The sequence below is a fragment of the Chlorocebus sabaeus genome, chromosome 11 (assembly GCF_047675955.1).
Source record: "Chlorocebus sabaeus isolate Y175 chromosome 11, mChlSab1.0.hap1, whole genome shotgun sequence".
Taxonomy (NCBI): Eukaryota; Metazoa; Chordata; class Mammalia; order Primates; family Cercopithecidae; genus Chlorocebus; species Chlorocebus sabaeus.
Genome location: NC_132914.1, coordinates 72,627,417 through 72,654,595, shown reverse-complemented (window position 1 = coordinate 72,654,595; position 27,179 = coordinate 72,627,417). Strand labels below are relative to the sequence as shown.

General features: G+C 33.9%; 1 protein-coding gene across 1 annotated transcript in view; it reads right to left on the bottom strand.

Moving 5' to 3' along the window:
• Positions 1–20,559, bottom strand: part of GLIPR1L2 (GLIPR1 like 2) — a 42,584-nt gene extending 22,025 nt beyond the window's left edge. The window contains exons 1-2 of the mRNA XM_008004055.3: positions 20,320–20,559; positions 1,003–1,248 (exon numbers count right to left, since the gene is read on the bottom strand). Of these exons, the coding sequence (XP_008002246.3) occupies positions 1,003–1,248; positions 20,320–20,553 (480 nt within the window). The 5' untranslated portion in view covers positions 20,554–20,559. The remainder of the gene's footprint in view (positions 1–1,002; positions 1,249–20,319) is intronic.
• Between the last annotated feature and the right edge of the window lie 6,620 nt (positions 20,560–27,179).

The following is a 27,179-nucleotide window of genomic DNA, read 5'->3' as shown; positions in this document are numbered from 1 at the left end:
AAGTGAAGTTAAGCATATCAAATGCAGGAAATGAAAATGTCTAGGAGACTAGAATTAAGGAACAAAAACACAAAGTACCATATCAGGGAGTAGATTTGGTTAATGAGTATTAAAGCCATATTAAAGAGGCTAGGTTTGATAGGAGCAAGTCAATGGAGAATCACTATAACTTTCTAGAAGAAAGAAATGATCAGAAAAAGAAAAATGACGAAAAAATTTTTGAAGCATGATTGGATGAAAGAGAAAGACATGAGTTCAACATGAACAAATTCCAAAATGTTAAGTTCTACATAAAACGTGACATCAGGGTTTGTTGATTGAAAAACTACCTTTTAAATAAATGTGGGAGTTCATGTAATGATTTCTTGATTCCTGAAACAAATATTTATTGCAGACCTAAATAATGTCATGTTGTTGAGAATATATGGATGAAAAGGCAAGGTCCCTGCCCTCAGTGTAGTATCAGACATATAAATAAATTATTGTTAAACAATGTGATGTGTAAAATAACAAAGGTTATGTACCATAAGTGCTTTAATATTCCTGGAATATGAAGTGTGAGGGTGGATTATTGAACCAGAGGCAGGGAAACAATACTATTAATTTGCATTCCAAATGTTTTAGTCAATCAGCTATATAGTAGTATGTGTACTGATAAGTGCAAAAAAATCTTCTACTTATGTTTATAGTCAATAATTTATAAATTATTTTTATTTACTGGTTTCTTTTCTCCTTTTCCAGTGTACATTATTTTTAGGAAAGTGCTTTTCATCTTTGAACATGGAGAGTAGGTTTACTCTATTTAAAATATTGTTTTAATTGTATGGTTCACATAAAAGATGGGATGGTAGACATTTTGAAGACTAGGAAGATTGATTAAAAGTGTGATCTTATTAAATGTAATAATTTTATTATTTGAGTTTATGTACAAATTTGAAACATAATAAAACTAGGCATAAAGCAAAAAGTATTTGAATTAATAACAAAATAAAAATTAGGTACCTGAATATAATTAGAACAGTCTCCAGAGCAACTGCCATTTTCAAAATTGTACATTTTCTTCTCTGCATGCCAACTTCTGATAGCAATACTTGCAGTAAATTCATTTTCAGGGCCAACCCACATATTTTCACCAATACCATAAAATTTAGGATGGACCATTTGTACATCTTCTAAATAAATATTATGCTCAAACACACATCTTTTTCCCCATGCTCTAGCAGTCCGTGATAAAGCTACATCCCAAGTCTGAAAAATATTCGAAAAGCAAAGAGAACAAAATAAGAAGTTTTTTTTGTAGTCTAAAATATTTTTTCTTGAGTTCTTATCAATAGATTTAAAGGAAACAACTCTAATTTTGTACTCGTGCATCTTGGCTGAGAAATTTCTATTGGGAAAAACTTCTATGGGATAATCAAAAATGAAATGACCATTTCCTGAGACAAAGTACTATGTATATATTTGTAATTAAAATATTAGAATGCTAGATGATGGAAATGATACTATTCTCACATGTAGTCTGTTCAGAAGTATGTAATACACTTTCCTATAGTCTGCTCAGAGTATATATTTTTAAACTCATGCCTTTTTGTACACACAAATACAACAGTCTAAAATACTATTCATTTAAGAGGTAGTTATTAAGTAATGATTATATGCAAAATATCATATTGTCAAGAATAAAATGCTAAGTCAGCATAAATTTTGTCCTCAAATTGCTTTATTAGAATTATATATATTTTATATACATAATTAAATATATTTTATATATACCTGATTAGATATACATCTCATATACACATCTTATATATATCTGATTAGATACACATCATATATATTGGATTAGCTGTACATCTTATATATATTGGATTAGATATACATCTTATATATCAGATTAGATATACATCTTATATATATCGGATTAGATATACATCTTATATATTGGATTAGATATGCATCTTACATATTGCATTAGATATATTTTTTATACCAGATTACATACAAGATCAGATATATATGTAAGATTAGAGAATAAGAGAAAGAAGAAAGAGAATATATAGTGTGTGTATATATATACACACACACACACACACGAAAAACTTTTAACACATGGTAGTAGTTGGTGAATGTTACATGTAAGGCACATATAACGTTTGTTGCCAGAAATATGAGAAAATAGCATAAGATGCTGTTCCCTGGCTAGCTATCTGGAAATAACCAGAAATGTGTGCTTTTATCGTCATTTAGAGACTCATTAAATTAATTGTTAGTGAAGGACCAGAACAAAAACCGCACACTAGAAAAATCAACAAAATAGTGGTGAAACCAAAATACTAAGTACATATGTTATAGTGTGTCGGAAAGTAAACATCTGAAAACCAATACTCATACTTCCTCAGAGCAGGAGTGTCCAACACTTTGGCTTCCCTGGTCCACATTGAAAGAATTGTCTTAGGCCACACATAAAATACGTTAACACTAAGGATAGCTGATGATCTAGTAAAAAAAATCGCAAAAGAATTCATAATGTTTTAAGAAAGTTTACAAATGTGTGTTGGGCTGCATTCAAAGTTGTCCTGGGCCTCATGCAGCCTGCAGGCCACAGGTTGGACAAGCTTGCCTTACAGTTTTCTTAGTGAATCCCACAGATTATACATAAATACAATACAGAAAATAAACATATCAGACCTTTAGAATATCTCCCCACTACTTCCTTTCCCCTAAGGTAACCACTATTAAAAAATTTGCTTGTGTATATATCTCTCTATCTGTATATACAAACATACACACATTTAACTCTAAATTTGGCTGTTTTAAATGGGTATTTTGTGATCTTTTTTCCCTTGCACGATTGTGATCATATCATATATAATATTATTGGCCTTCAACTTTCAGTTTTCATGTAGAGAAAGAGTTCCACATTAACATAACTAGATTTGCTTAATTTTTACAAGGTCTACATAGTATTCCACAGCATGGATAGCCTATAATAAATATAATCATTTCACCATTAATAGACCTTTAGATTGTTTCCCATTTGCAAACAATGTCCCATGGACTATACTTCAACCTGATATATTTTACATATAGTTCACATACCTCATCCTTACTACATAGCAGTCATTATTTTAAGAGTATTTTATGTATTATTTCACTGAATGTTCCAATAACCCTAGGAGGTATGTATTATGATTATTATTTCTGTTTGCCCAGAGGAAGTAACTAAAACACCAAGAGGTTAAGAAGTTTAAGTGTATTAAATGTCTCATAGACAGTAAATTGTGGAGCCTGGATTTAAACTCATGAAATCTAATTCCCAACTCCAAGTTCATAAGCATTTTACTTCTCACAGCTATGTGCAAATAACTTGTAATAGCTCCAGATTCTTTTATTCAACTATGAATAAAAATCCTAATTGAAAAGAGAGGCTAAAGTTTCAAGAAGCAGTTAATGAGATATTTAATGAAATATGTCAAGATAAGGTTGATAAATGTGCTTTGAGAGGGCAAAAAATTTTTGTAAGCCATTAGTCTTTGTTTAGCTAGAAAAGCTGAATCCACATTCTAATTTGTACTCTCTTATAGGTAACAGGAAGATTTTAAGATTTTATTTCAATATATTTCCCTAGAATATGTCTAACTATGGGCCTTTTCTCATTAATTGGGCTTAGCATTTGGTGGACTCCATTAAAAAATAATTTTAAAAGGAAGGTATAATCATAACTCTCATACATGTGTCAATGATTTTACGTGATTAATTAATGAGGGAACTACTAAGATATTATCTTTGGATTAAGAATCCAAAGAATTCTCAAGATTATAGGCTGTATAGAAGTGCGGAAATCCATTCACAAATAAATGTAAAAACTGGGTCTTATCTACAGGGCAATCGTCAATTACATTTCATCCGACACAATAAATTTGCATTTCTATGAGCAAAATTAGTTACATTACAATCACTTTTCTACAATTTAAAAACTGTAAATTGCCTAGCTCAAAGACAATTATAGAAAAGATAATTGCTATGTGTAAGATAAACAATGCACACAATATTGTATTTCACAATTTTCCCTGACATTTATCTTAATCTAAAAACTTATGTCTTTCCTCAGCTCTAGAAAATCTGCTTCTATTATTTCTTAATTTTCTCCCCTTTATTTTGGTTTTTAGTTCCACACCATTTGTAAGATTTAGGAACTTTGCATTCTATTCTCTCTTTTAATTTTCGCTTTGTGCTTTTACACATTAATTTATTCATCCATCCATTCAATACATGGGAATATCTCAATAAGCTGAAGGATATAAAGTTGCAGATGAAAAATTTCATTATTGAAGTAAAAAATATTCATGACACTTGTTAACACAGTAATGAAGGCTTTGGAAGACTTGCAACAGGGGAGACACCTGAGGCTCAACTCCAAACACAGGAAGGATAAGTGGGGATTTATAGCCATGAAGCAGGATTAGGGGGTCAATGAATAAAAAATTATTGAGGAGACATCAAGTTTGACGGGATTCTTGCTACACTGATCTAAAGGATTCTTGCTGAAGACAGGTCAGTGTAGCCAGGTCAGGCCAGGTAGATCTCAAGGTTGGGGGATGAAGATTTTGATCAGATATTCAGAGTAATCAGGTATCGAGGGTGGGAGATTTTCCTTAAACTGGGCAAGGTGGGACTTTTGTGAAAACTGGGTGATGCAGGCCATAGGACAGGGCCTAAATCCCAGGTCTAGTCAGAGAGGGCTCAGGAAAGTCTGACTAAAGTTTGGTTAAGTAGAGGGCTCAGGAAAGTCTGAATAAAGTTTGGTTAAGTAGAGAGTCTTTGTTAGGCCCCTCTTGTATTTGTATCTGTCTCTCTTTCTCTTTCTTTTTGAGATAGGGACTTGCTCTGTTGCCCAGGCTAGAATGCAGTGGTGTGATTGTGGTTCACTGCAGTCTCAAACTCCTGGGTTCAACTGATCCTCCTTTGTTAGCCTCCATAGTAGCTGGGATTACAGGTGTGCACCACCGCACCCAGCTAATTCTTTTATTTTTTTGTAGAGACAGGGTCTTACCATATTGCCAAAGCTGGTCACAAACTCCTGGACTCAAGTGATCCTCCCACCTCAGCCTCCCAAAGTGTTGGTATTACAGGTATGAGCCACCATGCCCAACACCTCTCTTCTTATTTGACAATGCACTTCATGCAATTTAACCTATTAAATAAATCTAATTAGTTTTAACTTTTTAGAAAAAAAAAAAAGTAAAGGAAAAAATTCTTTGAGATAATCTAGGGTTCTGGGAAATTTCAAGTTCAGCTCAAAATTAAGATTTCATTTAGATTTTGATCTTGGAAAAGCAATGTCATAAAAAATCTCAAAAGGTTTGAACACTTGACTAAATAAGATCTTAGACAGCTATGAAACAATACTTAAGCAATCTATTTAACCAATACGACAAAAGATTTCAAAATTAACTATGGGGGTAACATAATTTTTTTTTAAAGACCTTAGCTCTTTTAAAAGTGAGAATACTTGGTTTTCTTAAATAATCAGGAAAATAATCAAGTTTATATAAAGCACAGGAAATTATTTTAAGATACACAATCTTTTTATTCTAAGTTGATTACTTGAAAAGCAAAAAATCCCCACGACTTTTGACAATTTCTTACCTAAGAGCGGACCAATAACCCAAGTAAATGTTGTCATTTTTACAGAGAAAAAATCAAATTCTAGTTTTACATCACTGTACTTTTAATTTTAAATGTCATTTAAGGTTTTCTAAAAAGCCATTATAAATACAACCATCTGGTCTTAGCCAGCTTTGACCATGCAACATAAAATTTTCTTTCACAAGCCTTTTCAAACTTTCTATATCCACATTTCTATATTTGTTGAAGGCCGAAAGAGTGAGGGTCATGATCAACTCAGTATACCACTGGAGGCTATATGAGTAAACTGCAAACTGTTCTCATGAAAGTGGGTTGTTGGCAAACTGACAAACTGCATCTCCTGCCCAGAAGGAATGCTGAGGGTAGTCATGACCCAGGCACAAGTGTTTTTTGTGATTAGTTACATCTGAAGCCTATTAATAATAATATGAATCTGTGATCGATTATGCAGCTGGCCAATTGTTACCTCCTCCTCCCCGCTGATTTCATGCAACAAATATGAAGGGCTATGGAAGCTCAGGGTGGCTGCCGTTGCTCACTAGAGGCAGGGAGACCTCTTCTTCCTCCTGTTACCCTTCCTTTAAAACAGTTTCTTTTAAGTTTTCGTTTCTGCATTCGTCCTCCTTTGTTCAGTCTTGTAATGACGGTCTCAAGTAGTAACAATAGTAACTGTTGCAGTGATGGTCTCAAGTAGTAACTGTGGCAGTCTGCCACATATATTGTTCTAAATTTTCTTCTTTCTCATCCTGACCAGTCATTTTATTTTAAGACAAAATTACTTTCTCCTTCTCTTGACAAAAACACATCCTACAGTCCTTGTAAACTTTTCATACAAAGTGTTTCTATACATTAGTACCCTTGATTTCACAGAGAAAAACTAGAAAGTAAATAACTGTGAATTATTTGTCATATACCAGCATTCTATACTAGATTAGCAAATTTTATCAATATACCATCTCACCAGCTTTTATAGGTATTTGCTACTTTATAGTATTAAAAACTAAAAAGTGTGCAAGCTTAAACTTATGCTTAAAAATGAATGTTTCAGCAGTTTATCTCACTTAGAAATTATCAATGCGTATCTATGAATTTAATCTAACGTAACTTTATCAGTTACGAAAAAGATTTTGGAAACTATTTTTTAGTAAGACTTAACACTAAACAAAGCTACCCTAGCATCTCAGGTTATTTCCTTATTAACTAGTCTTATGGCACATACATATTACGTAAACATAAAAGAATAACAACAGCAAAAATACTAAAAAGGGTTAAATGCACAATTGTTTTATTGCTTCATTTGATACATACATATGAAGTAATAGATATCAAGAAATTCATTTTTACTGCATCTTTATTTGTACATGTGTTCTTAGGCTGAATTTATAATTTTTATCATCTTAAATATCTTGTAGCTATCACAAGTTTATTTGATTTAGTAAACCCAAGTAGAATAAAAATATATGCGTGTATGATAATTAATTCTGATAACTCAGAAGACACAGCTGTGTTTTATTAAACCAACATTACTAAACTAGTCTTATTTGGCAAAGATTCACCCAAGTCAAGTGAATCTGAAAAGAATGTGGATTAGTTTGTATTTTTCTGAGAGTTTGAGGAACGTTTAATTTATATAAGCCTCATTTAGCTCTAAGGCAATTTTAATAGAACTCCTTTAAGAGATTTTATAAATTAAATTTGTAATATGATCTCAAGGTAAGAAAGTATCACATATACATAACATACATATGTATACACACACAGAGAGACATATATAGAGATCTTATAGGTTCATTCTAAAATTTTAGCCACAAGTCAACTGAAACACAATAATAGAAAACTCACTGATTTACATAAAATACTTGGAATTATGTTTTTGACAGAGGTAACAAGTTAAGGTGATCTGCTCAATATGAGGGCTAATGCTTTTTACCATTATTTGTGGAAAAGTCTTTAAGGCTTTCTTTGTCTTGATATGCAATCTCATGGAGACTGTGAACTACTTTTTAGGTGAAAGACTGTGGGAACATCAAACAGTTGTTTAGATGTTTCCAAAGCCTATCTGGGTGGATCAAATAAATATCTAGTCTGTTTCCAATTTATTTTTCCTTTTTAGTCTCAGGTAGTTGCTTCTGAGGGTTCCTGAGTTTCTTGAAAGCCTCTAATGGGGGCAGGGGATCTAAAGTTCTAGTGACTGTAGAGGCTGGTGTGAACAGAAGGATGAAGGAGGTAGGGGGTTGAAGGTGGACATATCAAGGGAACTGAAGGGAAGATCAAAGGTGGTACAAGGAGGAAGGAGGAGCAGAGATGATGGGAAGGGAGGGGTCTTAGAGGAGCTAGCTTGCAGAGATTTGAAGTTTCCCAAAGAGGCCACTGAAGTTCCAAATTATCCTTAGTTAAATTCACACCAACAAAAAAGGAAGTAGACACAGTTGGTGGAGTATAGAGTTACCAGGGGCTCAAAAACGGGACAGGGGTTAGTAAACTGAGAAGCTCCCAGGAAAGCAGCAGAATCAAATGGGGACCACAAGGAGACCTCATAAGAAGCCAAGACAAATGTCCAGCCTAGGACTCAGGAAATCAATCTCCCCACAAAACAAAGGGTCAGGAAGAAAGACTTTCAGTCCAGGATTGAGAAGTGAATCCCCACTTGAAAGAAAGAATAGGAAATAAATTTTAAGCCTAGAAGGGGCCTCTCAGACAAAGAAGCCTAAAATTCGAATTCAGTTTGAGAGAGTATACAGAAGCTTAAAAATCAAAAATCTATCCTCACCATGCTTCAACAGACTGTCATCTGAAGCAGTGGCTCATGAGTCAGACTCACCAATGGATCCCTAATCATTCAGGAGTGAAGACAAAGTCTTCAAAGGTGTGCACTTGGGGTCCTGGGTGAGAGGTTTGGATATCCAATGATGAATCTGCTACTATCGGAGTCACAGCAGTACCATAACTGTTAAAGGAAAAATTGTTCATGACATTGTTAACACAGAGGAGGACTTTATTTAGGGCTTTTGTGGTAAGTGGTAAGACTATCATGTTAGAGAAGAGAGAATGGGCTCAATTCCAAATACAGCAGGGATAAGTGGGGATTTTATACCCATGGAACAGAGTGAGGAGGTCAGTGCATGAAAAATTACTAAAAGGAGACATCAAGGGTAGGGGGATTCTTGCTAAACTGACTACAGAGATTCTTGCTGAAGGCAGGCCAGAGTGATTAGACATCAAGGGCAACAGATGCTGTCTAAACTGGGCTAGCTGTGATTTGTGATAAAACCGGGCAACGTAAGCTTTAGGACAGGGCCCAAGGTCAATCTCTATTCAAGAAGAAGGCTCAGAGTCTTCGTCAAAATACATATAACACTGATTTTGGAAACTGAACAAATTTAAGTAACGAGTTGTACACAATGTGACTAAGGAAGAGTAAAGGGAAACATTATTAAGAGACTAGAGAATATTATTATTCTATTTACTTTCCAATATATATTGATAAATGAAGTAGGCCTACATTTTTTCCCTTTTTCTCCTTGTTATGTTTATCACATTTGGAGATTTAAGTTATTCTAGATTTCTAAAATGAATTGAATCTTCCATTTTTTAAACACACAGAAACACATTAATATCACTGGAAATATCTGTTCTTTGAAGATTATTCAGAATTAACTTTATTGTTACCTAGGATTGAGGCCTATTTAAAGAATAGATCTTCAACATCTTGCTACTGTCTTCTAAAGCACTGCTGTTAGGGTTTTCTCTTTCTGGATTTACTTTGCAACTTACATTTTGCTAGAAAAACACTTGATTTCATCTAAATACCTAATATTATTAACATGGTTGGACATAGTATTGTCTTACACTTCTTGTAATCTCATCTCTATCTGTGGTTATAATTCTTTTTCTCACTACTAAAATAATTTGTTTTCTTTTTATCCCGAGACTTATCAGGAATGTGTCTATTTTTTTTCTAGTTCTTGCAAATAAGAATGCTGTTTTACTAGAAAAAATTATTTTTCATTAATTTTACCTATACAGCTATTCTCTCAGTCTTTGTTTCTTTTCTTTGAATTTTTTAGTTCACTTAATTTCAGTCAGTTTATGTAAAATGACATTCACAGTAAATTGCCTTTTCCTTTATTTATGTCATGTGTTTTGATATTGTGCCCATATTTTGGGGAAATTTTGTTTTTTGTTCTTGATCTGAAGATAATTTGAAGAATGTTCCTCAAGTCCTAAGTAAAGATTCTATCAACCAATACTTTTTGTTCTTTCTAGTTTTATTAAATTTTAGTCAGAAATTTGGCCTATAAAATTTCTACTTAAGCTTTTCCTTATGAGCATAAAACAAAGATGTTTTTCATGGATATTAAAATCCCTTATTGACAGGATATACAATTATTGATTTTGTCCAATTCTATTCATTGTTATATATAACTTACTTTTCAAATCTATAAGATTTTAAAAGAAGTATAGAAAATATCCTATAATTATCTTGTTTTAAAAAATATTTCTTTGTATTTTTAGGAAATTTTACTTGATATATATTCTATTTTGGCCAGTGCAAAGGCCTTTATTTCATCTTCATGGATTATACCTTTTTTTTCCCCAATACGTAGTATTTCTTTTTATCTTTAGTCTTCATTTCTATATTATTTTATAATATTGTTTCTCTTTTTTAAATTGGAAGTTTCATAATATATTTTTATTCATCTTTTTATTTTCAATTGTTTCAGGTATATATTTTTGCAAATTATTGATAAGGAAATTAAATTCACTCATATTTATCATAACTTATATAGTTTATTTTAAAATATGATTTTATGTTTACAGTCTTTAAAAGTCATTTCCTATTTTTCTCTCTTTATATTGCGGGCTTGATAAAGTTTCTTTTTATTGCTCACTTCTCTTTTGTAAATCTGGAAGTTCAACTAACTTTTCCCATCTGCTAGCCACTAACATCAAATCATTATGATAATCTTTATGATTATCTTAACTACCTTTAACTTCAATTATCATATTTAAAATTACATATGATTATTAAATAACAAAAAGACAAATATATATATACACACATATATATATATAATTATGCTCACTTCCATTTTGATGTTTCGTTTGCCCATTTCATCCCATCATACACAAAGATCAGACTTCAGGAATGCTAGCCCTAATACATAAAATACGTCATTTTACTGAGGATCATGTTTTAAATTTTTTTAGTTGCAATTACATTTTTTTTGCTGTATATATTTTTTGTTTCATGAATGCTTTATCACTTACTTATAATCTCCAGTGAAATTATCAACATGCATTAACGAACATTTTGTTTTAAAAATAAATTATTTTTTTAACAGATATCTAATACTTTATAAAAACAAAACCACATAAAATCATTGAGAAGTCATGTTGTCTTGCTCTCCACCATCCTATTTCCCCTAGGGCTTCTATATGTAACTAATTAATTCCTGTGGATCTGTCCATTATTTTTCATTCAAATATACATTATTTTTAATTTTCTTATATAAAACGTATCATAATGTACCTTGCTTTTCCAAGATCCAAGAGATATTGTCTTGTTAGTGTAAAGAACGTTCTCTGTCGGATGTGGTGGCTCACGCCTGTAATCCCAGCACTTTGGGAGGCTGACACGGGTGGATCACGAGGTCAGGAGATTGAGACCATCCTGGCTAACACAGTGAAACCCCATCTCTACTAAAAAAATACAAAAAAAATTAGCTGGGCGTGGTGGCGGGCGCCTGTAGTCCCAGCTACTCCGGAGGCTGAGGCAGGAGAATAGCGTGAACCCAGCAGGTGAAGGTTGCAGCGAGCTGAGATGGCACCACTGCACTTCAGCCTGGGCGAGAGAGCGAGACTCTCTCCAAAAAAAAAAAGCTTTCTCATTCTTTTTTTTCCCCACAGGTGTATGGTATTCTTTTATGTGGATGAACCACATTTACTTTAGTTAACCCTCAGGGCTGGAAATTAGAGTATTTTTGCAATAATTTGTTAATATTAAATGATGGTACAATGAATAACCGTGTAGGGATACCATTTCCTTCTTGTGTGGTAGGTCCTTAGGATGGATACCAGAAATGGCATCAAAGAGCCAAAGAGTAAATACATCTGTAATGTAGTAGGTATTGTCAGATTCTTCTCTACAAAGGACTGTATCATTTTGCTTGCACACCAGTAGTACATGGAGTAGGCATGGTCTTTGACTTTGACACAAAATCCAGAAGCAATTTTTAAAAACTGATTAGTCAGCTACACAAAAATGTTAAAAAGTCTGAATAGCAAAAAATACATAAGTAGATTTTAAAAAAACCTGACAAACTGGGAAAATAATTACAACTCATATCACAGATGAATGGCTCATTTCCCAAATAAATAATGAGAGAAAAAAAGTAAAAAAAACTGATTAAAAAAAATCATTAAAGGATACTAACAGATCCTTATTCACATGAAAGGATGCATAGCTTTGCTTATAATAAGAGACATAAAAATCAGAGATCATATCTTACCTATCAGGCTAGTAAAACTCCAAAGTTCAACCATACTTTTGTTGTCTTGTCTGTGGGGAATTGTTGACTTAGGTGGAGTTTATATTGATGTACGGATGAAGCAAATTACCTTTTTCAAATGACTACCCAGATCTATCAACACCAATTTCAAAGTCTATCGATAGCTCACAGATTTGAGATGTTACTTTTGTCATATACTAAATTCCCTTACATATTTGGGTTATTTCTGAACTCTACATCTTTCCAATGGTATATCTTTTAAGATACTATTACTATATTATTTTACTTATTGAGGATTTATCATATGCTATAAAATCTAATATGTTCAATAACCCTCATTTTTCAAAATATCCTGGCTATGCTTATTTATTTATTTTTAAAACAATCTAAATGTCCATCAATAAAGGAACATGTAAAAAATGTAGTATATTTAAGGGATAAATATCATAGCACATAAAACTGAATTAACTAGATTTGTATCTATGAATAAATCTCAAATGTATAATTTTGAATGAAAAACCAAGTAACATGATAAATTCCACATAATGCCACTTATAGAAATAAAAGACAGAAACCTCCAAACATTATGTTTTTGGTCTAGATCATCACATATATATTTGAAACCTTAAAAAATGTATTAGAATGACTCATATCAAACTCATAAAGGTCACTGTCTCTGGGGATGGAGAAAAGGAACATGACTGAAGTGGCTGTTAAAAAATGTTAACATTGACTGTACTGTTTTTTCTTTTTTTAAAAAAGGAGGAAGATTTATTTGTAATATTAAATTAAAAATTGATATTACATATAAAACTACAGCCCATTATCTGGTACATGAGGGGAGTCTAAGTCTTGAGCCTTCTCCTAGTACTACAATGTCAGGTTAGAATTAGGAATCGCTCAGCCCCAGAACAGCCCAGAAAAAGAAGGGAGGGATTCTGTGCTTCTAGCATCCAAGAATGTAAGAAAGTTAAAGCAAAAAGAGGACGAAGCTAAGACACAATCTTCTAATATTAGAAACCTATAAAAATGGTGAATAAAATGTTTAGTTTGAATCCTATGAAATTGCTTGTGTTTTCTAGGTCAAAAATGGTTGAAGAGCAATTCATATAGTTGAATCCTTGTATGATAAAGGCTTTTTTTTTTTTTTTTTTTTTTGAGACGGAGTCTCACTATTGCCCAGGCTGGAGTACAGTGGTGTGATCTCAGCTCACTACAACCTCCGCCTCCCGGGTTCAAGAGATTCTCCTGCTTCAGCCTTCCAAGTAGCTGAGATTACAGGCGCATGCCACAACGCTTGGCAATTTTTGTATTTTTAGTAGGGACAGGGTTTCACCATACTGGCCAGGCTGGTCAGAACTCCTGACCTCAAGTGATCCGCCCGCCTTGGCCTCCCGAAGTGCTGGGATTACAGGCATGAGCCAACGTGCCCGGCCTTTTTTTTTTTTTTTTTTTTTTTTTTTTTAAATCCACAGCTGAGCTCAAAAGAAAGAACGGTAATACTCAGGTGCCAGAAATGAAGAGAAAAGTTAAAACTCAAAGTGGTAAACTCATGTGCCTAATCTAAGGAAAGGAAACATCAGATCAGATATAAATGCCACCAATATAGGAAGAGAAGATGTAGCCATAAAGCCACCTAAGACAAGTTCTGGGACTGAAGTATTTGTGGAAAAATTAGGATGCTGACTTCTTCCTAAATGAAGCACACCAGCAAATCCTTCCCAGAAGTCTGAGGAAGTGACAGAAAGTCAGACGGAAAAAAGTCATGTTATGTGAGAAATCAGTTCTAGAGCTATACTACGCATACAGGTGGACACTATACTTAAATTGCCTATATATGCTGACAATACCCAAACAAATTATAAACATCAAAACTTAACACATCATAAATATAAAAACAATTATAAATATAAAACTGACTGTAACAGGGGAGTAAGGCAAAAGCTAATAAAAACTAGTCTGTAGCAATATTTATTTTTCCACTATTTGGACAACATGGAACTCTTTCTCACACACACATAATCTCCGCTGAAAATGAGCATAGGATAGAAAATTATAAACATGACAGAGGCTCATAGCTAAAATAAGAGAAATGGCACCCAAAGAAACTAAAATAATAAAACACTAAAAATATTTTATGAAAATATAAAATAATTTATGTTTAAAATGATTAAATACGTGAGTGTAAAAACAGAAATCACAAGAGAAAACAGAACAGTGGGGGAATATGAGCAAATTTTATAAAATAGTCTAGAAATTTTAAAAAATCAATTGGCCAGTTAAATATATCACACAAATCTGAAGAGAAAACTGGTGACTGAACAGTAGTTCTAAAGCAATGACTCGGAAGGAAAACAGAAAAAGAGATGGACTACAGAGAGAAAATGGAGAGCTGTGGAGAAAAGGAATGAAAAAGTCAGATATACAACTAATAGGAGTTCAAGACAGGGAGACTAGAGAGCATGGGGAAGGGGCAACATTCTATGAAATAATGCTGAAGAATTTTAGTCTTAACAATGGACATGGATACAGAGATTCAAGAATAAAAGTTCTGAACAAAATAAATAAAAATAAATGCATGCTTAGTACCAGTATGGGGTAAAACTACAGAACAGCACATATAAAATATTTAAAGTAGCTGGAGAGAAAAGATAAATCACCTTTAAAAGATCAAAAGATTAGTGGATCTCAAACTTTAGTACACTTCAGAATCATCTGGAGGACTTATTAAAATACAGATTACTGGGTTTCAAAACCAGGATTTCTGATTCAGTAAGTCTGGGATAGGTCCTAAGAACTTTAATTTCTAACAAGTTCACAGGTGATTCTGATTCTGTTGTTGCTGGTATAGGAACCATACTGTGGGAACTTCTGAGTTCAGCTAACAAAAGAAACCTCAAAAGCAACAGTGGGAGACAGAAGATAGTGCTGACAGAGAACAATATCATTCAAGAGTGTGAAGTAAAGATTATTTTACATATAGAAATATTAAGTTTACTATTCACACTCCCTTGCTGAATGAGCTATTAAAAGATGTATTTTAGGCACAAGGAAACTGATTCCAGAAAGTGGTAATGCAATGCAAGAAGTAATGGTTAGCTAGCATAAATAATTATAATGGGCCAGGTGCAAGCCTGGGCAACACGGCAAAACCCTGCCTCTACAAAAAATACAAAAATCAGCTGGGCATGGTGGTGAGCACCTGTAGTCCCAGCTACTTAGGTGGTTGAGATGGGAGGATCACTTGAGCCCCAGGGGTAAAGGCTGCAGTGAGCTGAGATCACACCACTGCACTCCAGCCTGGGCAGCAGAATGAGATCCTGTCTCAAAAAAAAATTTAAAAAAAAAATGAAATAATAATGCTAAGCAACACATTCTTAAGCAATGACTCAAAAAATAAATCACAAAAGAAAATACCTCGGGAAAAAGGAAAATGAAAACACAACTATTCAAACATATGGAATGTACAAAAAACAGCACTAAGAGGAAAATGTAAGAGTGTAAGAGCTTACATTTTTTAAAAAAGATGAAAGACTCCAAATCGACAGTCTAACTGTACACCATAGGTAAGTAGAAGAGGAAAATTGAACGAAACCCAAAGTTACTAGAGGAAGGAAATAATAAAGATTGAAGCAGAGATAAATAAAATAGAGAACAGAAAAACAACAGAGAAAATCAGCAGAACTATGAGCTGGTTCTTCAAAAAGATCAGCAAAAATGATACACGTTTAGCAAGACTGAGTAAGAAATAAAGACAGAAGACTTATTCTTGGAAACATACAACCTACCAAAAGGTAGTAACGAAGAAACAGAAAATCTAAACAGACCTATAGCTAGTAAAAAGATTGAATAAAAACAATAAAATTATTAAAATAATAATACATTTATAAAATAATAAAAAAAATCAGTAATACAAATCTCCCAACAAAGAAAAGCCCAGAACCAGATGGAGTCATTGGTGAATTCTAATAGGAGTTCAAGGCATATATTTAAAGAATTAACATCAATTCTCAAACTCTTCCCCAAAAATGAAGAGGGGGGAACATTTATTAACTCATTCTATGAAGCCAGCATCACCCTGATACGAAAGCCAGAAAAAGATACCATAAGAAAACTATAGGCCAATATCTTTTATGAATATTAATATAAAAATCTTCAACAAAAACAAAAAGCTGAATTTAACAGCACATTAAAAAGAGCTGAATTTAACAGCACATTGAAAGAATTATACATGATAATCCAGTGGAATTTACTCCTTGGTGCAGGAATGGTTTGACATATAAAAATTAATCATTGTGATAGAATACATTAACAAAGCGAAGAAAAATAGCCACACCATCATCTTATACGTAGACAACCCTAAAGATTCCACACACAAAATAGAACCAATAAATAAATTCAGAAAAGTAGCAGGTTACAAAATCAACATACAAAAATTAGTTGCTTTGCAATATATTAATAACAAACAATATGAAAGGGAATTAGGTAAACCACTCCATCACAATAGCATCAGAAAGAATAAAATATTTAGGAATAAACTTAGCCAAAGAGGGAAAAACATATGCTAAAAACAACAAAATACTACTGAAAGAAATTAAGGTGGATACTAGAAAGTGAAAAGACATCCTGTGTTAATGTACTGGAATACTTTATATTGTTAAGATAGCCATTCTATCCAAAATGTTACAAATCAATGAAACCCATATCAAAATCCCAATAATGTATTTTTTTTTGCAAAAATACAAAAATACATCCCAAAATTCATAAAAAATCTGAAAGGACCCTGAATGGCCAAAATAATCTTGAAGAAGATGAAAAAAGTTGGAGAATGCACACTTCCTAATTTCAAAACTTACCAGTATTCTACAGTAATTGTTGTGGAACTATTAATAGCATACAGACATATTAGACTAATAGAAAGGAATAGAGGGCCCCAAAATAAACACCAGTATATATGGTCAAATGATTTTTAACAAGGGTGGCAAGACCATTTTATGGGGAAAATAACAATCTTTCCAGCAAATGAAGTTAGGAAAAATGGATATCCACATGCAAAAGAATAAGCTGGACCCTTACCTTATACAATATACAAAACTTAACTCAAAGACCTAAAGCTATAAAACCTTTAACAAGCACAGGGGAAAAGCTTCATGACACTGAATTTGGCAATGATTTCTTGGATACGATACAAAAAATACACACAATAACAACAAAAAATGATAAATTATACTTCATTGACGTTAAAAACTTTTGTTCATCAAAGGATATTATTGATAGAGTGAAAAGGCAACTTACAAAATGAGGGAAAATACTTTCAAATCATATATCTGAAAAAGATTAATAACCAGAATCTATGAAAATTCCTATAACTCGACAACAAAAAATCTAAAAAGTTGGCCAAAAAGTGTGCAAAGGACTTGAATAGCTTTTCAAAGAAGAGAAAAACTTGGTCAAGGAGCAAATAAAAAGACACTCAATATCAGTAATCATTAGGGAAATGCAGATAAAAAATACAGCGAGATATCACTTCATACCTGCTATATGGTTATCATTAGGAAAAAAAGAGGAGTAAGAAAAATAAAACAGAAAATAACAAATGTTATCAAGGATGTGGAGAAATTGAACCATTGAACATTCTTGGTGGGAATGTAAAATGGTGCAGCCACTATGGAAAACAGAATGGCGGTTCTTTGAAAAATTGAACATAGAATTATCATATGATACAGCAATTCCAGTTCTGGGTATATACCCAGAAACAGCAAAAGCAGGAACTGTAGCAGATAAATGTACACCCATGTCTATAGCAGTATTATTCACAATAGCCAAATAATGGAGGCAATCTAAATATCCACTGACAGGTGAATTGATAAACAAAATATGGTATATACACACAGTAGAATATTATTCAGTTGTAAAAAGACAGGAAATCCTGACACATGCTACAACATGGGTGAACTTTATAGACATTTTACCAAATGAAATAAGCTAGTAACAAAGACACATATTGTACAATTCCACTTATATTTGGTACCTTAAGAAGTAAAATTAATAGGGATAGAAAGTAGAATGGTGATAGAGGCCTGGGAGGAGGGGAAATGAGAATAAAGTAATTATTTGATGGGTATGGTGTCTCAGTTCAGGAAGATGAAAAAATTTTGGAGATGGGTGGTGGTAACAGGCGCACCACAACGCGAATGTACTTAATGCCACTTAACTATATACTTAAAAATGGTTAAAATGGTAAATGTTATGTCCTGTATATTGTAATACAATTTTTTAAAAACAACAATTATTTTGGTATTTAAAAGCAAGGTAGAACAAAAGTACTACACGACAATAGCATGAATAAGGATGAAGTATTCAGAATTTGTGTTCTAAGATCTTATTAATATTTGGGTGGAGTTTACAGATACTAACTTTTGGAATTTATAAATACATATATTAAAATACTAAAAATAACCAATAAAATAATTTAAAAAAAGATGTCCAAATATGCTAAAGAAACGTTTTAAATAGGCCATATTATTACGATAGACTATACTATTTACAGTTAATATTTATGTCCTAATAAAATACATGGGAAAAATATACATTAACTTTAAGAAAGAAGAAAAGGGTAAACATTTAGGGTGGGACTTTAACCTATACATCAAATACTATTCCTTTAAAAATGTCCATATTTAAAAATATTGATTGTTGGTATACAGGTATATTATTTTATATACCTTATGTTTGAAATACTATATAATTTTTAGGGATGAGATAGAAAACCTATGAAAAGTTGTATTAGAAAGTATTATGTGTTTATTAATTTTCAGGATTAAGGATAATCTTCAAATTGGGAAGAAACAGAACTAGTCACAAAAAAATGGAAAATTAGCTAAAACTTCCAAATATCCCCAAACTCTATAATTGAATTCAAAAGATAAAGAATTGGCTTAGAAAAAAGTGTCTTCCGCAGATAGAACCAAGTGCTAGCATATTTCTACAAGAAAGCATATAATCTGACACAGAAATGATGACAATATGAAAGGTAAAGGAAATGAACGAGAGAGAACTAATGTCCTAACAAAATAGTATCTTAAAATTAACATTAAAACAAATTACCATTTTTATAATTTATCATTTAGCAAATAATTGAACATGTCCACGTCAGTAAGGATGTGGTGAAAACAGAACATTTATACACAGCTGGTATATGCTAAATTTGGCACAGCCCGTTAGCATAGCAATTGCTATGTGTTAAATAAATAAAAAATATCGTACCCTTAATTTATTTATCCCATTTCTGAAATTTGTGCTAAGAACTAATGCTGAAGGAAGAAAAGATATGTCTAGGAAAGTAGTCCTTGCTATATAATTTATAAGACAAATTTGAAGCTTCTAATTCCCTAAAAGGACAGTAATACTTGCTGGATTTTCAGTCATTTTAATGACAGTCATGAAAACTTATAGCAACCAGGGAATAGTTGATGAGCTGTTAAATGACTATAGGGTGTAAAAGAGGGGGAAAGCAAGAACAGCATTGTAAGGTAAGGCAAAATCAGGGTCAAGACTAGGGTGAGGAAACTGAGAGACTTCCTTAGGAGCCAAATTTGGAATGGGCACCAAAAATAAAAATAAAATAAAAACCAATAATCAAGATAAAAAATATTTTTAAAAGGCAAAGCTAATGTGACATCTGTGATGGAAAAAGCTAAAAATTTCAAATATAAATAGGTTCTCATCTTGATTTGCACCACCCTGAGAGTGTCGCACTTGCTTTTCCCTTATCTAGACCCAAGGTTCCTGTCTTTGTTAAATTTTTTAACATTTCTTTATCACTGATATTGATATTTTTGCACTGATTTTTAATTTTTAAAAACCCGTTGCATTAAAATATCATTTTCTTGCATTGGCGCCCCCTTAAAATCTGCACTGCAGGCCAGTGCCTCTATCACCCTAGTCCCGGCCCTGTGCAATATTATGGTAATAAGTATGTGTTTGAGTGTCCGCAGTTTTTCTCTGTATAAACTTCACGTGTACTTTAAAATCCAAGCTAAAAGTGCGGTTCTCCACGATCCTTCGGCCTCAGAGCAGTGGCCCCAACTTGCCGAGGCCGAGGGAGGCGTTGTGGCAACGGTCGTGGAAGGTTCGGGAAACCGCCTTCCGGCCTCACCATGAAGCGCAAGTTAGACCCTCGGGGAATGACGTCGCCCCGCAGCTCATTGTGGAGGTTCACGTACTCGTTGATAAAGTCTACGTCCTCTTCGTGTGGCAAAAATGTCGCGTTCAAACTAGAACCTAGTAGCAGTAGCCACAGCTCACAGAGCCGCAGCTTCAAAACGCCCCCTACTGCCAGGGGGAGGGATTGTGCGCTCCACTCCCGGGCGAAGGACCTTGGGGCCTCCATGGTCCACCGGCCGCGGACAGGCCAGTGCGCACGCGCTGGCCGTCCCAGTGACCTGCCAATCTACGGGGGACGCAGGCGAGCCTTGTCCCGCCTCCCGGAGGGAGAAAGGGAGAGGGGAGGAGGAAAAACAAAGGAGGGAGGAGGGGGAAAAGAGGAGGGAGGAGAGAGGAGGGAGAGGTTAGTGAGGAGGGGAGAGTGGGGAGGGGAGGAGGAGAGGAGGGGAAAACTAGACCTGCAGAGTGAAGAAAGCTGGCAATAGATGTCTGACGAACTAAAGACTTGCGCTACGTGAGTAAGCGCTTTTCACTAAACCAATGTAGTGAAATGTTATCCTTAATTGATTTCTGACACTGAATGATATGTCGTCATTCATGAGTCATCAGTTTCTATGGTAAATGCCAATTACTGAGTAACGGGTCTGAGGAACCTTCTAATTGTGCCAGATGAAATGATTTTTCTGCGATACGGATACAAATTCAATTAATTTTTTTTCTGCATTACCTATTGAGTTGGAAATTTGATGCAGGGCCAGCCCTTTATTTTCCTCAGGGACAGAATGGAATAAAGAAATGTTGCTAGTTCTTAAGGCCAAAGAAGTTGTTAAGGCCAACTTAATCGATGAGATTTTTTTCAGTTTTTAAATGAACCTTTGTGGGAAACCACAAAATAAATGGGAGTGAAGGGAGAGTAGGGATCACCAAACTCTCCAAAGGTTAAAACGTTTCTCCTTCTTCTCTCATCAGCACAATTCAGACAGCCTGGAATATCAAGATTCATCTTTTTCACTAATTGTGGCATTCACAGTAAGAAAAAACTGTTTTCTTTTTTTTTTTTCCAGACAAAATTGGCTGATATCTAGCTGATTTTGGCCTGATCTATTTACCTCCAAACATTTTCCTCAAAAACAAAACAAAACAAAACCAACTTGCTTTGAAGACTTTAAATTCTAAGCGTGGAAAAAAAGCACATATTTGTTTTGGAATACACGTTTGCATATTACATATTGTGCTTAATGCATTAAGCAGATATGGAAAATTGACATTAAGAGAAAATTTTACTACAAAACATTGTAACAGGTTAGCCAAACATTTATAAAAAGAAAAATGCTTTCAAAAATTGTGATGCACACAATTGAAAAACAATGGACCTATGTAAGATGGTTTCATTCATGCCCTTGAATACTTACTATTGTGCAGTGTATTAAGTGATTGAAAAAGATTAGTAGACAAGACAGATTCAGCTTTCAAGCAGCTTACAGTTTAGGGAATTAGCAATCAGGTAGTATTTATAACATGTGATAAATACAAAGCCAAAATTCTATTGCATCATGTGAGGGACGATTAGTACTCTTGTGGAGGACCAGGGAAGCCTTTCTGGAAAATGTATACAGAAACTAAAACAGACAAGTGTAAGATAGCATTCTAAACAAAAGGAAAAGCACGTAATGTGCCTAAGGAGAGAGGAAGACCCTAAAGGCTAAAGTATTTTGGTATGGCTAGAACCTATTTAAGGGTGAAGGTGTCAAGTGCTGAAAAATGCAATTCCTTTATTATGGTGGTACTGTTGTTAGACTGCAAACAATGCTAAAGAAAAAATATAAATAGAATAATGCAATCTTAGATTTGGAAGAAATTTTAGCCACGATTACTAGCCTCATGTGTTAGGCATACTCTCTGGAACATCACTGACAGATGATCATCACATCCTTTTCTTAAACAATTACACCAACAGGAAGTCACCATTTCCTGGGAAGCCCATTCCACTGCTAGACATCTCATTCAATAAATATTTCCTTGGTACCTCCTGTGTGTCACAGCCCAGCTAAAGGTTCAAATGCTGAACAAACTAGACATGGAGTCTATCCACAGGAAGCTTTTAGTTAAAGGTGATACAGCTGAATCATCAATAGTTACAATACAGAGTGGTGAATACTACTTTTAATCTATTTCACAAATATTTAATGTGTCGGGCACTATTTAAAATGCTTGGACAATAGCAACTCATTCAAGTCATACAAATCTTAAGAAATAGTTATTATCCCTTTAACAGATGGAAAAACTGAGAAAAAGAGAAATCAAATTGCCTGAGGCCACCCAGCCAGGGGGTGGTAGAGCTACTTTTGTTTTGTTTTGTTTTTACCAATTCCTTTTCTAAAAATAGACTCTATTTTTAAATAGCAGTTTTAGGTTCACAGCAAAACTGAGAGGAAGGTACAGAGATTTCTCATGTACCTCCTGCCCCCACACGTACATAACCTCCCTCATTATCAACATCCCACAACAGAGTAGTACATTTACAGTTGATGAATCTACATTTATACGTTATTCCCACCCAGAGTTCATAGTGTGTATTAGGACTCATTCTTGGTGTTGCACATTTCATGGGTTTGGATAAATGTATAATGTCATGTTTCCAGCATTTAGTATCATATAGAATAGTTCTACTGCCTAAAAATCCCCTGTGTTCAGACTCTTCATCTCTCCCTCCCTCCTAACCCTGGCAACTACTTATATTTTTACTGTCTTCATAGTTTTGCTTTTTCCAGAATGTTATATAGTTGGAATCATACAGTATGTAGCCTTTTCAGATTGGCTTCTTTCATTTAGTAATATGTGTGTAAATTTCTTCCATGTCTTTTCATGGCTTGATACCTAATTTCTTTTTAGCACTGAATAATTTTTCATTTTCTGGATGTACCAACATTTCTTTATTCCAGTAGCTATTAAAGGACACGTTGGTTGATTCTAGGTATTGGTGTATTACTCTGTTCTCATGCCACTAATAAAGACAGACCCAAGACTGGGTAATTTATAAAGGAAAGAGGTTTGATGGACTCGCAACTCCACATGGCCGGGAGCCCTCACAATCATGGTGGAAGATGAAGGAGGAGCAAAGGGACATCTTACCTGCTGGCAGGCAAGAGACCATGTGCAGGGGAACTACCCTTTATAAAACCATCAGATCTCATGAGACTTATTCATTACCATGAGAACAGCATGGGAAAAACTTGCCCCCATGATTCAATTACCTCTCACCGAGTCACTCCCATGACACGTGGGGATTATTACAATTCAGGGTAAGATTTGGGTGGGGACACAGAGCCAAACTATATCAATTTGCAAAAGAACACAGTTGCTGTAAACATCTTTGTGCAGGTTTCTGTGTAGACATAAGTTTTCAACTCCTTTGGATAAATACCAAGAGCATGATTGCTGGATCATATAGTAAGTGCTATTGTTTGGATATTTGTCTGTTTCAAAATTCATGTTGAAACTTAATCCCCAATGTAATGGTATTAAAAGGTGGGGCCTTTAAGAAGTGATTGGGTCTGTCCTCATGAATGTATTGACCCATTCATAGATTAATGGGTTAATGGATTCATTTAGCCCCTTTACCATGTGATACTCTGTGCTGCCTTGGGATTCTTCAGAGTCCCCAGTAGCAAGAAGGGCCTCACCAGATATGGCCCCTTGACTTTGAAATTCTGAACCTCCACAATTCTAAGAAGTAAATTCCTTTTCTTTATAACTTACCCAGTTTCAGGTATTTTCTTATGAGTAACATTAAACAGACTATGACAGTAAGTATAATGTTCAGTTTTTTAAGAAACCACTAAACTGTAGTCTGAAGTGGCTGTGCCATTTTGCATTCCCACCAGCCATGAATGAGAGCTCATGTTCCTCCACATCCTTGTTAGCATTTGGTGTTGCCAGTGTTCTGGATTTTGGCCATTCTAATAGGTGTGTAGTGGTATTTCATTGGTATTTTAATGTGCATTTTCCTGATGACATATGATGCACCTTTTCATATGCTCATTTGAGTACTGTGTATCTTCTTTGGTGAGGTGTCCATTAAAGTTTTTGACCCATTTTTAAATTAAGCTGTTTGTTTTTCAACTGTTGAGTTTAAAGAGTCTTTGCATATTTTGGGTAATAGTTTTTATTGCACATATCTTCTGTGTTTTTCTCCTAGGCTGTGGCTTGTCTTTTCATTCTCTTAAGAATGTCTTTTGCTATGTAGAAATTTTTAGTTTTAATGGCACCCAGCTTATCAATTTATTCTTTCATAAATCATAACTTTTGTGTTGTATCTAAAAGATTATTGCCAAATTAAAGATCATCTAGATTTTCTCTTATATAACCTTCTGTGAGTTTATACTTTTGCATTTACATTTAGGTCTGTGATCCATTTTGATTAATTTTTGTTAAGGGTATAAAGTTTGTGCTTAGACTGATATTTTTTTCTTGTTTATGGACATTCAGTTGTTCCAGAACCATTTGCTGAAAAGACTACATTTGCTCCATTATATTGCCTTTGCTCCTTTGTCAAAGATCAGTTGACTTGATTTATGTTGTTCTATTTCTGAGCTCTCTATTCTGTTCCATGGATTTATTTATTTCTACTTTCACCAATACTATACTGTTTTAATTACTGTATTTTTACTATTGTTTGAATGTGTCCCCCTGAATTCATGTGTTAGAAAATTAATACCCAATACAACAGCATTGAGAGGTGGGATCTTTAAGAGGTGATTAGGTCATGAGAGCTCTGTCCTCACGAACTGAATTAATGCCATTATCACAGGATTGGTAAAATATTGAGGGAGTGAGTCCCTGATAAAAGAGTGAGTTCAGCTCCCTTCTTTTGCACATGTGCCTGCACTCTCTTGCTCTGTGAACTCCTGCCATCAGATGACACAGCCAGCAGGTCCTCACCAGATGCAAGCTCCTCAATCTTGGACTTTCCAGTCTCCAGAACTGTAAGAAATTGATCTTTGTTTTTTATAAATTACCAAATATCAGACATTCTGTGATAGCAGCACAAAATAGACTGAGACATGTACCCTTATAGCAAGTCTTAATGTCATGTAGTGTTAGTCCTGCAACCTTGTTCTTCTCATCCAATGTATTGGCTGTTCAGGGGTTTTTTTTTTTTGCCTCTTCATATAAACTTTAGAATTATTTTGTCGATATCCACAAATTGCTCAAATTTTGACTGGGGTTACATTAAATCTATAGATCGAATTGGGAATTACTGATATCCTAACAATATTTAGTCTTTCTATTTACGAACAGGGAATGTTTCTTCATTTATTTAGTTCTTTGATTTCTTTTTTCATACATTTGTAGTGTTCCTCATATAGATTTTGTAAATAGTTTGTTAGATTTATGACTAAGTATTTGTTTGTGTGTGCTAAACGCTATTATATTTTTTATTTTAAATTCTACTTGTTCATGGTTAAAATAGGAAAGTAATTTAAAGTAACTGACTTTTCTATATTAACCTTGTATCCTGCAACCTTGCTAAAATCATTGATTAGTTTCAGAAGTTTGTTGATTCTTTGGATTTTGTACATAAATAATTATGTCATTGGCAAACAAAGACATTTTTCTTTCTTCTCAATCTATAAACCTTTTATTTTCTTGTCTTATTGCATTAGCAAGGACTTCCAGTATGAAGTTGAAGAGCAGTGATGAGAGGGGCATCTTTGCCTTGTTCCTGATCTTAGTGAGAAAGCTTTCTGTTTCTCATCATTAACTTTGTAGTTAGCTATAGCTTTTTTTGTAAATATTGGTATCTTTATCAATATCTCAAGGAAGTTTCCTACTATTGCTAGTTTATTGAGAATTTTTGTCATGAGTTCATGTTGGATTTTGTCCAATGTTCTTTCTGCATCTATTGATATATGGTTTTTCTTCTTTAGTCTATTGATGTGATTTATTACATTAATTGATTTGCAAATTGAACCAGGCTTGTATACCTATGTCTGAGTTCATTTTCTGATGCTTATAACAGAATACTTGAAACTGGGTAATTTATAAAGAAAAATATTTAATATTTACAGCTATGGAGGCTGAGAACACAAGGTTGAGAGGCTGCATTTGGTGAAATACCTTCTCGCTGTTGAGAACTCTGCAAAGTCCTGAGGCAGTGCAGGGCATCATATGGCAAGAAAGTTGGTCATGCTAGCTCTGGTCTCTCTTCCCCTTTTTACTAAGCCCTTTAGTCTCACTCCTGTGATAACCCATTAATCCATTAACTCACTAACCTATTAATCCATTAATCTATGAATGTATTGGTTCATTCTTGAAGGCAGAGCCCTCATAATCCAATAATCTTTTTAAAGCCCCACCTTTCAATACTGCCTCAATGGAATTAAATTTTAACATGAGTTTGGAGGGGACAAATATTCAGACCAGAGAAATCTGGAATAAATTCCACTCCATCATGGTGTGTAATTATTTTTATACATTGTTAAATTCAATTTGCTTAGTATCTTGTTGGGGAATTTTGTATCTACATTCATGAGAGACATTGGTCTGTAGTACTTTTTTTTCTTGTAATGTTTTTGCAGGATTTTGGTATTAGGGTGGGTGTGGAGTTGTTCATAGTATTGCTCAGTTATCCTTTTAATGTTCATCAGATCTGTAGTGATGTTCCTTCTTTCATCTCTTATATTGATAATTTATGTCTTTTCCCTTTTTCTGTTAGCTTGGCTAGAAGCTTATCAATCTTATTTATGCCTTAAAAGAACCAGCTTTTGGTTTTATTAATTTTCTTTATTAATTTTGTTTACAATTTTATTGATTTCTGCTCAAATTTTTATTATTTCTTCTGCTTTCTTT